Raw genomic sequence first — 13577 nt, forward strand, 5'->3', positions numbered from 1 at the left:
TTGGCACACCAGCACGTTTAGGTCAGAGGTATAATCCAGCTTCGGACTGAAATTCCCGGATCTCGTTTTCTAGTTCAACATGTATTTACACTAGACGAACCTTAAAACATGAATACACATTAGTATGGAAGCCGATTAAGGCATCGTCCGACGATGGTAGGAAGCCATGAGACAGTAACATCGTCTCATCGCTTCATATCGTCGTCTCATCACTTCCGCGTATCATCGTCTCATTGATTCGTATCATCGTCACATCGCTTCGTGCCATTGTGTGATCACATCGTGCCATCGCCTCATCGATTCGTGTCATGGACACGTCTCTTCGTACCATCGTCTCATCACTTCGTCTCATGGTCACATCGCTTCGTGCCATTGTCTGATCACTTCGTGCCATCGCCCCATCGATTCGTGTCATGGACACGTCTCTTCGTACCATCGTCTCATCACTTCGTATCATCGTCACATCGCGTAGTATCATCGGGTAATCACTTTCATCGTATAATGCCATGGCACGAAGTGATGGCACGATGGTCTTGGTACGTGTCATGTTCGTGTCATCGTTACATCTCTTCATACCATTATACCATATCGTTTCGTGTCATCGTTTCGTCTGATAATTGTGCAGTGACACACAGGAAACGGAACTATAAAAATATAATATCACAATGCATCAGTAAAGATATGCGATATTACGATGGGGCGAATTCATATAGCATGATGGTGTGAAAAGATTGCCTGAAACGACACAAAGCGATGGGACGATGGCGCTAAGCATTGATACGAAAGCGATGGTATGAAACCATCTTTTCGGGCCAATGTCCTTGTAAGCGCTACGCGCCCTTATTATTGACGGTCGAAAAATCGATGAAGGATGGTACGATGATGGCCTTCATTGGCTTCCATACAGAGAGCAAGATCACTCTTGTAGCTCTGTTAGATTTACTGGCCCATACGTCGTGGCTTGGGATGTGTGTCAGAAGTTCGATTCTCATTTCAGACAATTTGTTGCAACTATGTCTGAGATGTATCAATAAAATGCGGCATATCCCAAAAACATTATAGTATTTTCTTAGTAAATGGTTTTCATTCAGTGTGTACTTTGTAATAAACTTTTACCAGGCAGCCTATACAAGTCGCTTTGAATCCGACAATTAAGCTAAGCGTGTGATATGTGTGTGACCCAGACAGCGCGAGCCTCGCCGAAATCAGGCTGGCGGTGAGGGGTCACATGACCGCAGTGTTTATCGACGAGCAGCTCCCGAGCGTCGGCCGCCGCGGAAGAAGAGGTGAGCGCGGCCTGCCCGGGGAGTGAAGGGCCAGGCTACTGGCAGTTAACGCATCTGGCCGCAGCTTGTCGGCTGTCCGACCACAAGCCGGGGTCAGGATGGACATGACAGGGGATAATCGGGATGGCTTCAGACCGACGGGATTCCCGCCTAGCATCACCGGACAGAAAATGGTGCGTAGAATAGGTTAACTCTATTCAAGTAGGAGACGCGAAGATCTATATCATCTAGGTACTATGTAGTTCTACTAGTAAACTGACGCAGATGTAGTGGCGTTTCTAGAATTGCTCTGATCTTTATCGTACGTTCTCAGAAATTTCCCTCATGTTAGTTCAAAAGAATGACATTGGTCATTTCCTTGATGATAGATTTCATTGGCATTCATAGCACTGAATCTGCGCGTATTGTCAACACCATAGTTATACATCAATATCATATCTGAATCTACAGTACACGGCGTATTCAGGTACTTGGTGGTAGTTGAGCGTAGTCACGTGACCAAAATCCATATCTGCCATGCCAACGCTTGAAGCCAGCTGTTAGAGTAACGGTTATAATGAGTTCAGCTTAACGCGCCGTTATCGAATTCTTGCCGACAACGGAATAGGTACGGTGGCTGGAACAAGCTGCCTGCAATCCTCATCAGGTTACCAGCGGAACAAAACGATTTTCCGGCCCTTCTTGAAATTCCCATAGCAAGGTTGCTAACACTAGACAGCTAGTACTCTAGCCTTAGACCCTAGGCTACGGCTTGCAGGCATCTGTCCCTAATACCACATATTTCCTATGTCATTTCCCGAAAAAAGTGATATCCAGGTATATATTTCGATGAATGGGTTCTATTTAGTAAACTCATCCAACTGGTCAGCCGCCAACGTTTAGATCGGCCCCTATATAGCAGCCCTCAGCAAAATTCCACTAAATGTTCTCAGTTCAAACCAAAGGGCAGATATGCTGTCCGAAATGAGATAAGCTGGCATATTTAAAAAAAAAAAAAAAAAAAAAAAACACGATCGATTGTCTCAGGTTTCAGATTCCAAGTGCTCTGATCCGTTTCTAAAATAGGACCGAATCTGTTTGTGTCTGATTAATTCCAACGTTTAAGTCAGCTTCTTTTGGTCGAGTTTGTTTAGTTTCATTCATTTAAATCGTTTCGATCTGTTTAATTTGCATTCTTTTGCATACATTTCATTCCTTTTTCGTTTTTTCTGCTTAGTGTCAGATACATTCTGTCTCTTATCATCGGTTTCACGCTACATGGTGTTCATTCGTCCTAAATGTCTTTGCATTCAGTTGATATAGGTTTAACTCGGTCATAAGTCAGTCACGATTGTGTACGAAGTTATCAGCTGGATATATTTAAGCTACTTTCCATTTCTGTTTTGACTTCATTTAAGCAAACGTATACCTTTCGGTCATTTTTATTTCTGGCGGTATCGTATATGAAATCTAAGCTTCAAATCTAAGGAGAATTACGTTCGCCATCAATAAGTGCGAAGCCTGTTTTCGACGTAATCATAAAGCACTAATTATATCCATGAACATTGCCTACTAATGTCAGGAAGTTGATTAGCACGCTACTCAACTAAAAATGGCAACACTCAGTGAAAAAAGAGTGGCAATATCATACGTCCCAGTACACTTACGTCACTTGACGAGCTCTTTATTTTCTTAGGTGCAAAAACGTCAGGGGGTGATTGATTTATCAAGGTGATTGATTTAGACTAAATCCCATATGATTAAATGGTTATCGTTTTATTACACTTCTCATGCTGGCTTCCTCTCTGGCCGTAATTGGGAAGGTCTGCAGCAACCTGAGGATGGTCGTGGGTTTCCCCCCAAGCACTGCCTGGTTTCCTCCCACCATAATGCTGGCTGCCGCCGTATAAGTGAAATATTCTTTAGTACGGCGTAAAACACCAATAAAATAAATAAAGAAACCAATGTCAAGAGAGATTTCAAAAACGGGAGGTCTGAAGATATTGTTCAACATATTGTTCAGATACAAAATAAATGCCAAATAAATGCAAAGACTCGCTTGATTCGAATATTTAAGCATACTGTCGTCACGATAAGACCGGAATATTATGGTGAACAGTTATAGTACTTCAGTCATTCTTTCCTTGCAATTGCAACTCTTCGCGTAAGTACCTCATGGATGTGGAAGAAGGGATGATAATGCAGGTCTTAGAGTAAAAGAACTTCATGGAACATTCTTGACAATTCTTGGCATTCTCATGGAACATTTAAAATGGAGAACAAGGCCTTTGGTGTAGTTGTACATGGTATCCCTAAAAGATGTATTCGCAGTTTTTGTCACAAACAAAATTTATTACCATTCTTATATTATAAGCCAAAACATCGAATGCCAAGAATTACATTTCAGTGTGTAGCGAATTAAACAAAATGAATACTATTGCAAACTAGTATATAAAGGGTAATTCCATGACGTAACAAATTAAGGATGTTACAGGTTTTTCTAAAGTTTAAGTAAAATAACCAGCAGTAGACAATATGTTGATTTCTGAAAAAAGAATAAATGCCATGTCAGTCTCCATTTATGTTGTTACAATTCTGAAGGATACCATCTTGAATCACCACCTTTTCCATTAGCTGCTGGTTTGATCCGAACTCAGTCTCAGCTGGGTGTAGTTCCTGCTATGTATCTGAATGTAGTTTGTTACCTTGAATACCACTCCAGATATTTGATCGGATGTATTTGTTACATTGAATGCCGCTCCTGATATGTATCCAGATATAGTTTGTTACGTTTAATACAGCTGCTGCTATACATATCTAGATATAGTTTGTTACTTCGAATACCGCTGCTGCTATGTATCTGTAGGAATACACATATACCGCTACTCATCGCTGTGTATGTGTGGTACTTGCCCTACATTTTGCCGCCCCTAAACGAGGTCATGCAATTGCAATGCGACAGTTGCTGGCTGAAGACTGCACACATGCACACACTGTCAGTCTGCACCTGTGAGCTGTTTGAACAGTCTTTTGACAACTCTGAGCGATGTGTTTGTTTTGGCGTTGCCAGTTCACTGGAAATAGAGCTGAAAAACGTATTCGTTCTCAAACTTTATATACAGTCAGTCCTGTGCTCCGAATATAGCGGCTTCAAGTACGTAAATTGCATTTTATATACCGGTGCAATGGAAATGAATCTGAAAGGAAACTGACATTTCCGACTTTAGTAATAAGGCACCCTTAAACATGTAGGTTAAAAATCTTAACACCTTTCCGAGGTGTGACAGTCACTAAACTACACCTGCGTGGTGTGCAGCTTTATGTGGATCTTGAAACTTGACACTATGATGATATGCCTGAGCGATTTTAACCTTTTCCGAAGTTTTGAGCATTTTTCTCTCCTTTTTGCATGGTAAGTGAGCATTACACTGTTCAGTGGACTTATTTCCGAAACGGACAAGGGTTACTGCGGAAAGGGTTAAATGATTGTTTCTGAAAACATGAATGGACCCTGCATGCCTACCGATATGATGCACTGCGATATCAAGGATGAGGTTTGTAAGTGAAAATCACAAAATTTTCTTGTCTCAAGCTTTTGACCCCACTCTAGGGAGCCCCGATTAATTGTGTTTAAAGTGCCTGGCCCGGTCGGGTTATCGCCATGGTTACGCCGCATTTGTATACACAGATAACGGGTGCATACAAAAGGCGAAGCGTGTTGACTACGGTGACGGACTAGTTGGAAAGCTGTATGGTAACCTATGAGTATAGGAACGGGTGTACATGTCTCCTGGACTTGAGTCAGTGTCAGATTACTTTAGCACAGGGCCTCTGCTCACACCATGTTTGTATAACTCAACAGACTACAGGAATGTATTTATTCTACTTCTCCAATCGATGGCTGAATATGCAGCCGCGCAGAATGAACCGGGAAGAGTTCGAATCCAGTCTAACACCGAGTAACTTGTTTGGTTACGTTTACTTCTGTCATAGATATGTAGTATAGATGAGAATATGATTTCTACGCCTGACGATATATGGGTAATGTACGGTCCAGAAGATACGGCCCATGTACACATCTAATAACTTTAAAAAGTACAGTCATTCCATAAATCAGTTTATCAGTTTGATAGAATTCTTTTTAGCTTTCAACAACTCAGTTTGCCGCGTGTGAAATGCCGAGCTGATGGACTGAGTCATGGTATATGCACTGTCCCATTTTGTCGAAAACACAAACGGATTAAAATAAAACAATATGGACATTATGTCATTTATACAAACATTATAGTCATGTAGGCCTACAGCTCTGGGTGTCAAAATAATCGCATGAATCTCATTTGAAGTCACAACGTTTCCCCGGTAATGATACATCCTAAATTTTATGCAGCTGACAGATTACATGGACTATTCATGAGATCTGTAAGCTATACATACACGCCAGGCAGTACACATGTTGCGACAGTCACACGCCTTTGTGCATGCAGATATATGACAGGTCCGTAGCCTTTTGTATGTGAGGGCTCGTTGTGCCGGGCTCTATGTAAAGTACCCTGTTATTCTAGATATTTTTGCAGACTTTTGGCATATTTGTAACAACTAATTGTGGAGGAAAGTAATTGCGGGACGAAATTAACTGTCGTATAATTATACTGTTATTATGTGATATTTGAGTGTCAGTTAACGCTTACGTGCCATGGACAGCATATAGGGTAAACACAATTTCACTGAAGTCAGATTTACACTAACTTGTCGCTTACAAGTCGTTGAAGTAACACCTAGTCTCAGACTCATACTCCTTATAGCGCATGTGTCGCTCTCTACCTTCCGCTTTACATCATAGCCACTAGAAAAGATTGTCCCTTGGAGTCAGTGAGATGTACGTAGGCTTGTTTAGGCTTAGCCTCATCGCCTCTGTCCACCCGCGAACTATTTAATCAGCATTCAGTAAAATTGTTTTAGGTTTTGTTGAGAATCATGTTTGTCTTTTCTCATATTACATCCTGTCTCATCACTGTGACCCCATTCACCTCGGCGTTGTTCAAGTTTTCTGCACAAAATTTGTTATAGGTGACAGTGATGTAAAGCGAACGGTAGAAAGTGACGCATGTGCTGCAATGACCATGGTCTTAGACTTTCTGCTATCTGTTCACTGGAATTCTCGCTTCTGTAATTTGAGAAATTAAGTCAGCTCTTCCGTTTATGTCATCATCACGGATTTGTGTTTTTAGACGATGATAATGTTGGCTTCTAAAAGGTGTGACTTCATGACTGAGTCTAATTCAGCTTTATAATTCTCGTGTAAGTAAAATGGTCAGAATGTCCAGAGTCTCTGGCACTCTACTTCATGTCTAATTCCTAGAACTTGCCGTGGAGCTATCCGACATTACAGAAAATTGTTCCCTTTGCACGATTCGGTTCTAATGTCGCACTTTATATTCCTTCTTTTTGGGACCTCCCTGGCTCAATTGGTTAGCGCGCTAGAGCAGCATAATGACCCAGAAACCTCTCACCAATGCGGTCGCTGTGAGTTCAAGTCCAGCTCATACTGGCTTCTTCTCCGGCCGTAATTGGGAAGGTCTCTCAGCAACCCGCGGATGGTCGTGGGTTTCCCCCTGGCTCTGCCCGGTTTCCTCCCACAATAATGCTGACCGCTGTCGTATAAGTGAAATATTCTTGAGTACGGCGTAAAACACCAATCAAATAAATAAATAAATAAATAAATATATACCTTTTTAGATTTTTACTGGTTCGTCGTTTTGGGAATTGTAATTATTAACCTGGAACTTCCATATTGGTTGACGGCTGCTATATAATTGTCTGTTCGAACCAATAAATTCTCCATTTGTAAATGAATCCTTTGACGGACTGTTATCAGTATAGAAACCATTTTCTAGATTAGCAGTGGATGGCATACACGTGAACCCCTATGCTGATCACTTTCTGATCGCATACTTTCTGATAGCTTTTCTGTTGGTGTACGATGTTATAGTTTTGTGTGCACGCCAAAGAAGAGAAATACATTTAAATATGCGGCCTTAAAATGACAAGAAAAGTACCTTTTATTCTGTGCAGTAACTTGGTGTAACAACGACGTGAAAACAGATTGCAATGAACTAATCCGGTGTGAAACAAGACCGTGGCTTAGTGGTTGAGGCACTTGAGGTCTTTCAATCGCTACGACACATAAAGTGGGTGTTCAATACCGGTCTTGGACAGGGAATTTGTGGCTTCCTGACGCGCTTTCCCCCCCATTCATAAAGCCTTATACGCAGTCGACGAAACTCGTGTGCCAATTTGCGGAGTTTAACATTCGTTGAGGAACATTTCTCCCCCAATATGGTGCGCATATCCGTAAGTCACATGTGGGAAAGTTAATCAATAACGAAAGAATAAACGAGGTTTTCCTCCGGCATGCTGGTTTCCAAAACCCGTAAAGCCGGGGACAAACCAGACGTATTTTTTCGGTCGTACAGGCGTATTTTGTGAATTCTAAAAATCCGCCTAATGTATCCGCTCTGGAGACGGCGTATTTCGCAGGCGATCTTGTCCGCTCCACTTGTTTCAAAGATGTCAGATACTAGTGGAGAACTTGAATGCAATGGCGATTTCACTCTTTCCGCGTGGTGTGCCCGCTCCAGCAAATTTCAACGATCGAGACGATCGAACTGACCAATGAAACAACACGGAATTGTGTTGAACTGTGAAACTCTGCTTGTGTGATATAGATTACTGGGTCACATGACATAAACCTACTGACCACGATCAACGGCAAAATTGGCGTAGTGCGTCTACAGCTATGCTGGGAATATTGTCAGCGTGTTTCGCGGGCGTTTAAATTCGCACCTACAAGCGAAAAAAATCCGCCTATTGTGTACCCTCTCTTTTCAAGGGAAAAGATCTTGAGTGTGACTTTAAAAACATTCCATGAGATAAGTAAATACATGTGGTTGGAATGACATGAAATTGAGTTCTTTGCAAGGTCATGATATGGAAATAATATGTCGAAAAGGGGAATTAACAATTGGGAGCAAATTCTGTACGGATGGTTCCTGACATACATGAAGCTAATTTGTACGAGGTCAGTGCACAAGGGAGGTAACTCTCCTAAGCGGAGTTTTAGACGTGAAATCAGGGTGTCTCCCTTGTTAGCGGAAAAACAAGATTCAAATCTAAGTCGCTTCATTTTTAACATTTTGTGTTTGGTAATCATGGCATTTTCGTTGCTTGACGTTTTTCATAATGATTAGTAATTATTCTGCACAGGCGGGAACGCTGCATTTTCTTATTGGATAATCCAATAATTATCATGAAATCACTGATTCAAAAAAGTTCCCATTCCCATATTTGGAAGAACCAAACGCTGGCTTTCAACTTACAAAATCTAGCCTTCAGTCCGCAATTTCTAGTCTTCAGTCGACAAAACTGACCTTCAATCTGCAAACGCTGACTTTCAATTTGCAAACGCTAGCTTTTATTTGCAAACGCCGGCCTTCAGTCCGCAAATGCTAGTCTTCAGTCGACAAATGCTGGCCTTCAATTTACAAACGCTGGTCTTCAAACGGCAAATGCTGGTCTTCAGTTTACAAACGCCTGCCTTCAATCTGCAAATGCTGACCTGCAATCGGCAAACGCTTGCCTTGGATGCACAAACGCTACTCTTTAATCTGCAAGCCGTCTATAAATCAGGTTTAAAAGATCTAAATCGAGGACCGCAACTACATATATTTTGAATCAAGAAACAACTTGATCAATTTATTTATTTGATTGGTGTTTCACGCAAGAATATTTCACTTACACGACAGCGGCGGGAGGAAACCGGACAGAGACCGGGGGAAATCCACGTCCATCCGCATGTTGCTGGAAGACCTTCCCACGTACCATGAATAGATATAATTTTTATATATCAGAATTCTTCATTTATTGTCAGAGAAGCAAAAGATAAAAGGTTCTTGTTTTACTTTCCCATGCAAGTGCACTCCAGTACATGTACTGATGATTGAGTTGCGATCTGATGTTGAACAATGGAAATTCTGACAGGCACATCTATAATCCATCTAGGTATAGCAGTTTTGTTAGGTGCTATTATATAAATCAATAAACGCTTCGAGTTATAGTAGCGAACCTCATTGTAAACAGCACGTTGTGTAGTTGCTGAGAGGATAACGTAGTATTGCACTCGTACAAAATTACATGTTGTTTGGTCCTACATCTTTGTCGTTGACTCCTTGTCGTTCTATGACTGAACAATTGCTAAGAACATGCAACTCCAAGTATACACATAAACATATCTTTCTTGCTCAAGCGTAAATAAATTTTCTTCCTACATTACATAAATCTGTACTTTTGTTAATTGATGTACGTGAGTACTAACTTGAGTTTATGTATTTGACAGGAAGTGGAGGAGGCGTATGCTCTGATCTCATCCTTGGAGAGGCCGGATTACGAGAAAGTCGGAGATAACTATGTCTGTGCTCTATGTGAAAAGACGTTCGGCTACAAGAATGGACTTATTCGCCATCTTCGGATTACTCACGTCAAGGAGAAACCGTTCGAATGTAACATTTGTCACCGCCGTTTCGGATACAAGAACATTTTGCTGGAGCACCAGAACATACACTTTGGAATCAAGCCGTACGCATGTACAATGTGTGACAAGCGGTTTGCTGCCCGCTCTAACTTAATCCAGCACAGAATGACACACCGAAAACCTTACGGTTGTTATCTTTGTCACAAGAAGTTTGACAGAGATGATCAACTACAGCGCCATCTGTTGGCCCATCCCAGAGGCTTACTGCAGTGTAGTACGTGCGGATTTACCGCCCCTTCCCAGGAGGAGCTGAGCCGTCATATTGTGGACACTCATCCGCCACAGGTGATGGACACACGCGACAGAAACCGACCCTCTTTCGATGACACTCCTGCCGAGAGCATCGACCTGAGGATGTCGACCAATCAGGGACCACTTCCATCCATAGATACCTTCCAAACAAAGCGGCAAGCGACAACGACTTCCGGTATGTCGTCACACTTCCAGCCACCCTCGTTGTACAGCAGCGGCCACGAAGCCGGAAAGCGTCTGGAGAACCTCTGCCATCAACTTGCTCACCGAACAGGCACACCCAGCAGTGAGTTCGGTACAGTGATTGTCAAACAGGAACACCCCTCTCCCGGGAGCGTGCCCATGTCACAACCCCACGGGCTCTATCCGCTGTCCTTAACACACGGATCCCCCGCGGAGGGACCGAAGAACGTGTCCATGTCAAGCATCCCCAGACTGAGTCACTCCGACTCTTCTCTCAGCGACCCGGCCACACCCACAACCCCACGGCCGGGGAGTGACTATAGTTTTACACCCCCCGCTCGCCGGGACTCGTCCAGTTTCAATGCGTTGGTGGATCTCGCTTCCCGACGCCTGAGCGACACTATGACGCCCATGGACTCGACCTCCCAGGGCTACTCCCCCGGCCGCACAGTGGACTCGTCCAACACGGGTGCCGACTCAACGACAAACGTCACTGAATTGTTGACCACCCTGCAGAGCCTAGTGAACAAATCTCAGGAGACGGGCGGTACGTTCACGATTGGGGCGGGTCGGACTTCTCCCCAGATCTCCATCACCGTGGGTCCACGACCCCCCATGAGATCTGCCTCGGTCCAGCACACTAGCCCTCTGCCGGGATTTCCCGACCTGGATGACGTCATATCGTACTACGCCTCACAGGGTCGTCTGTTCGAGTGTAAGCACTGCGGGATCCTATTCCGTGAACGTGGTCTGTATTTTCTGCACAGTTCTCTCCATGACTCCAACAATCCATGGGAATGTCGTATCTGTCATGCTCTCTGCAAGGACAAAAACGACTTCAACCTCCATTTTGTAAATCAGCAACATAATTAACTTTAGCAGAGGTGAATAGAATAATGTCCCATCTTTAAATGTCTACAAGATTTAGAGTTACCCCACATATAATTAGTGGATCATTCCAGGTAACGCATTTAGATACTTAATATACCAGTACTTTAAGTTTACTTGAAATATCATAAAACGGAAAGTGAGTCTATGTAATTTTCAGTAATTTTAGGAAAACCAACCCAAACCAAAGAGCACTGTTCATGTTATTGTGTATTGCATAACCATACTATATTCGCGCCATAATCTTGGAGGCAATTGAGCATACCCCTATAGTTTCTCTTGCATATATTAGGACACGGTTTATGTTTATCGTTTTTAACATTTCCTGTTGATGGAAACAAATTACATACTGTCATCTCTATGGTATATATTTAACACTATTGCTAAATTAAAATGTTGACAACTCTTTAGAGCGGAACCTCACATATTATATGAGTATGCCACAAAAAGCTTTTAGGCCATTATAATCGCATCTGTATCTGCGTTTAGCAATAATAAGAAGGCCAGTAAACTGGTATACATGCATGTAGTCCACTTTCACAACAGTTTGTTTAGTTACCTACAGTGTTTAGTCTGCGGTAATTATTCCCGACAAAGTACTCATTAGATTAGATCATTGCCAACATCGCATCGGGAATATTAGACCGTCCCTATAACACACTGTAAATTCAGGACCAGATATTATCTCTGGTGGATCCCCAGCAATGTGTTATTTAAGTAACACACGTAATGTGGCATCTGCGTTTGGCTCTGTGATATAGAGTGAACCTTTGTGGCATAATGTTAGGCACACAGTATTTAGCCATTCATCTCTCTATACCACTTCTATACTCAAAGAGAGCTCTGTCTGTGTCGCTTATTATCAATTTCAAAAGAACCATTATTACCAATACCCAAAATAAGGAGATTAACATACTGAAGATTTAGATAAGGACATAGTTACACGCAAGAGATAGGTAGTGACCTGTTTTCACCGATGTCACCAAGGCGTAGGGCGATTTTCATGGCAGGCACGGAATTAAAATTAATTGACACCGGATTTCGTGTTTATTTACTATATATGACGTTTACTTGTAATGAAATCGGTCTCCACAGGCTCAAGGGCTTGGAAATTAGAACCATCAAAAGGTGTGGACAATCTCATCACGATGGCCACCATAACTGCAAAAGCGCATGTGCAGCTACCTCGATCTGGCACCAGAAACCCTGCGCAGTGGCCACAAATGCCCTGGCAGCTTGATGGCGATCACAGGAATGCGGATGCACAGTGTTACTTTAGGAGTGAATGATGCGTACGGGAATTGTGCAACTGGTCAGTAGTTATCGATGATCTATGTCACATGCTCTTCCTAGGGCTGAAATCACACGCGATGCAAGTTTTTCTTTTTGTTTATTTCTGAATCAGTTGACCACGATGAAACCCGACTACTCCAAAGATACTAGCTGTCAAAGCCATATTGTGCAAATTTCAGTACAGTTATAAAAGGACGCATAGTAATCTATGTTTTATTCTTGTGTACACTTTTTCAAAGTGTCTTTTCTAGGTGGCTGTTAGATTTTTAAAGGTTTTATGTATGGAAAGATTCATAATGAGAATTACAGTTAAGATTTAGTTGTAATTCTGTGTGGCCAAGGTACAACATGGCATTTATGTGATTCATTTTAAGCTTTAAAACTGAATATATTTTTAGAGATCTACTTTTAATGTTTTTAATCATAGAATGTTAGTTTGATTGCAGTTTGTCATCTAGATAGAAGTTTATAGATCTGAAGTTAATGTGGATATGATTGTTATCTTACGTCATCTGTTATATAACTATATACTTGGGGCGAGTAGGGCATGGCAAAGTAAGGTTATGACACGAGGTACAGGTTCAATTCCAGCCTTGGGCGGACCTTTTGAGAATTTCTCCGCTTTCGATGTTCGTGGAGTCTTAATGACAGTAATCGGAAGGTGCATGGCATTCGTGAGAGATAAACAAATCAGATGAACAAATTAAATACAAACCTAAGTCTTCTAAGGATGTGCGAGCTGATACGTTCACATTACGTGTAACGCACGCATTTGTACAGGGTTTGAGACTAAGGGAAATGTGATTTTTAAATGACAATTATTTCTGTAAGTTATACATATTTAGTCAAAAAATCTTGTTTTCGTTAGCAGTAATTTTGTAGAATTCATTTTTTATATTAGGTTCATTTCATGCATGTATACTTTTTAATGGCATATTGCATCAAACTTAATTCTTTATTGTTAGTTCCATTTTATGTAGCACACTTTGCATACTTTAACACTGTTTTATTTTCTAAATGTTAGCAATATCTATGGTCCCAATAATGTTGAATCCTTGGCCAAAGATGCATTTTGTTTCATAAATTGTTTTCAGTTCGCACTCCTCGCA

The 13577-nt window shown here is 41.9% G+C and overlaps 1 protein-coding gene across 1 annotated transcript; it reads left to right on the forward strand.

Moving 5' to 3' along the window:
* The first annotated feature begins 1283 nt into the window (after positions 1–1283).
* LOC135475211 (ikaros family zinc finger protein-like) lies at positions 1284–13285 on the forward strand. The gene is made up of 2 exons (XM_064755021.1): positions 1284–1459; positions 9658–13285. Exons 1-2 carry the CDS (start codon positions 1385–1387, stop codon positions 11158–11160), a joined length of 1578 nt encoding a protein of 525 aa, XP_064611091.1. The 5' UTR covers positions 1284–1384; the 3' UTR covers positions 11161–13285.
* The last annotated feature ends 292 nt before the right edge of the window (positions 13286–13577 follow it).

This window comes from Liolophura sinensis, chromosome 9 (assembly GCF_032854445.1).
Source record: "Liolophura sinensis isolate JHLJ2023 chromosome 9, CUHK_Ljap_v2, whole genome shotgun sequence".
Lineage (NCBI taxonomy): Eukaryota > Metazoa > Mollusca > Polyplacophora > Chitonida > Chitonidae > Liolophura > Liolophura sinensis.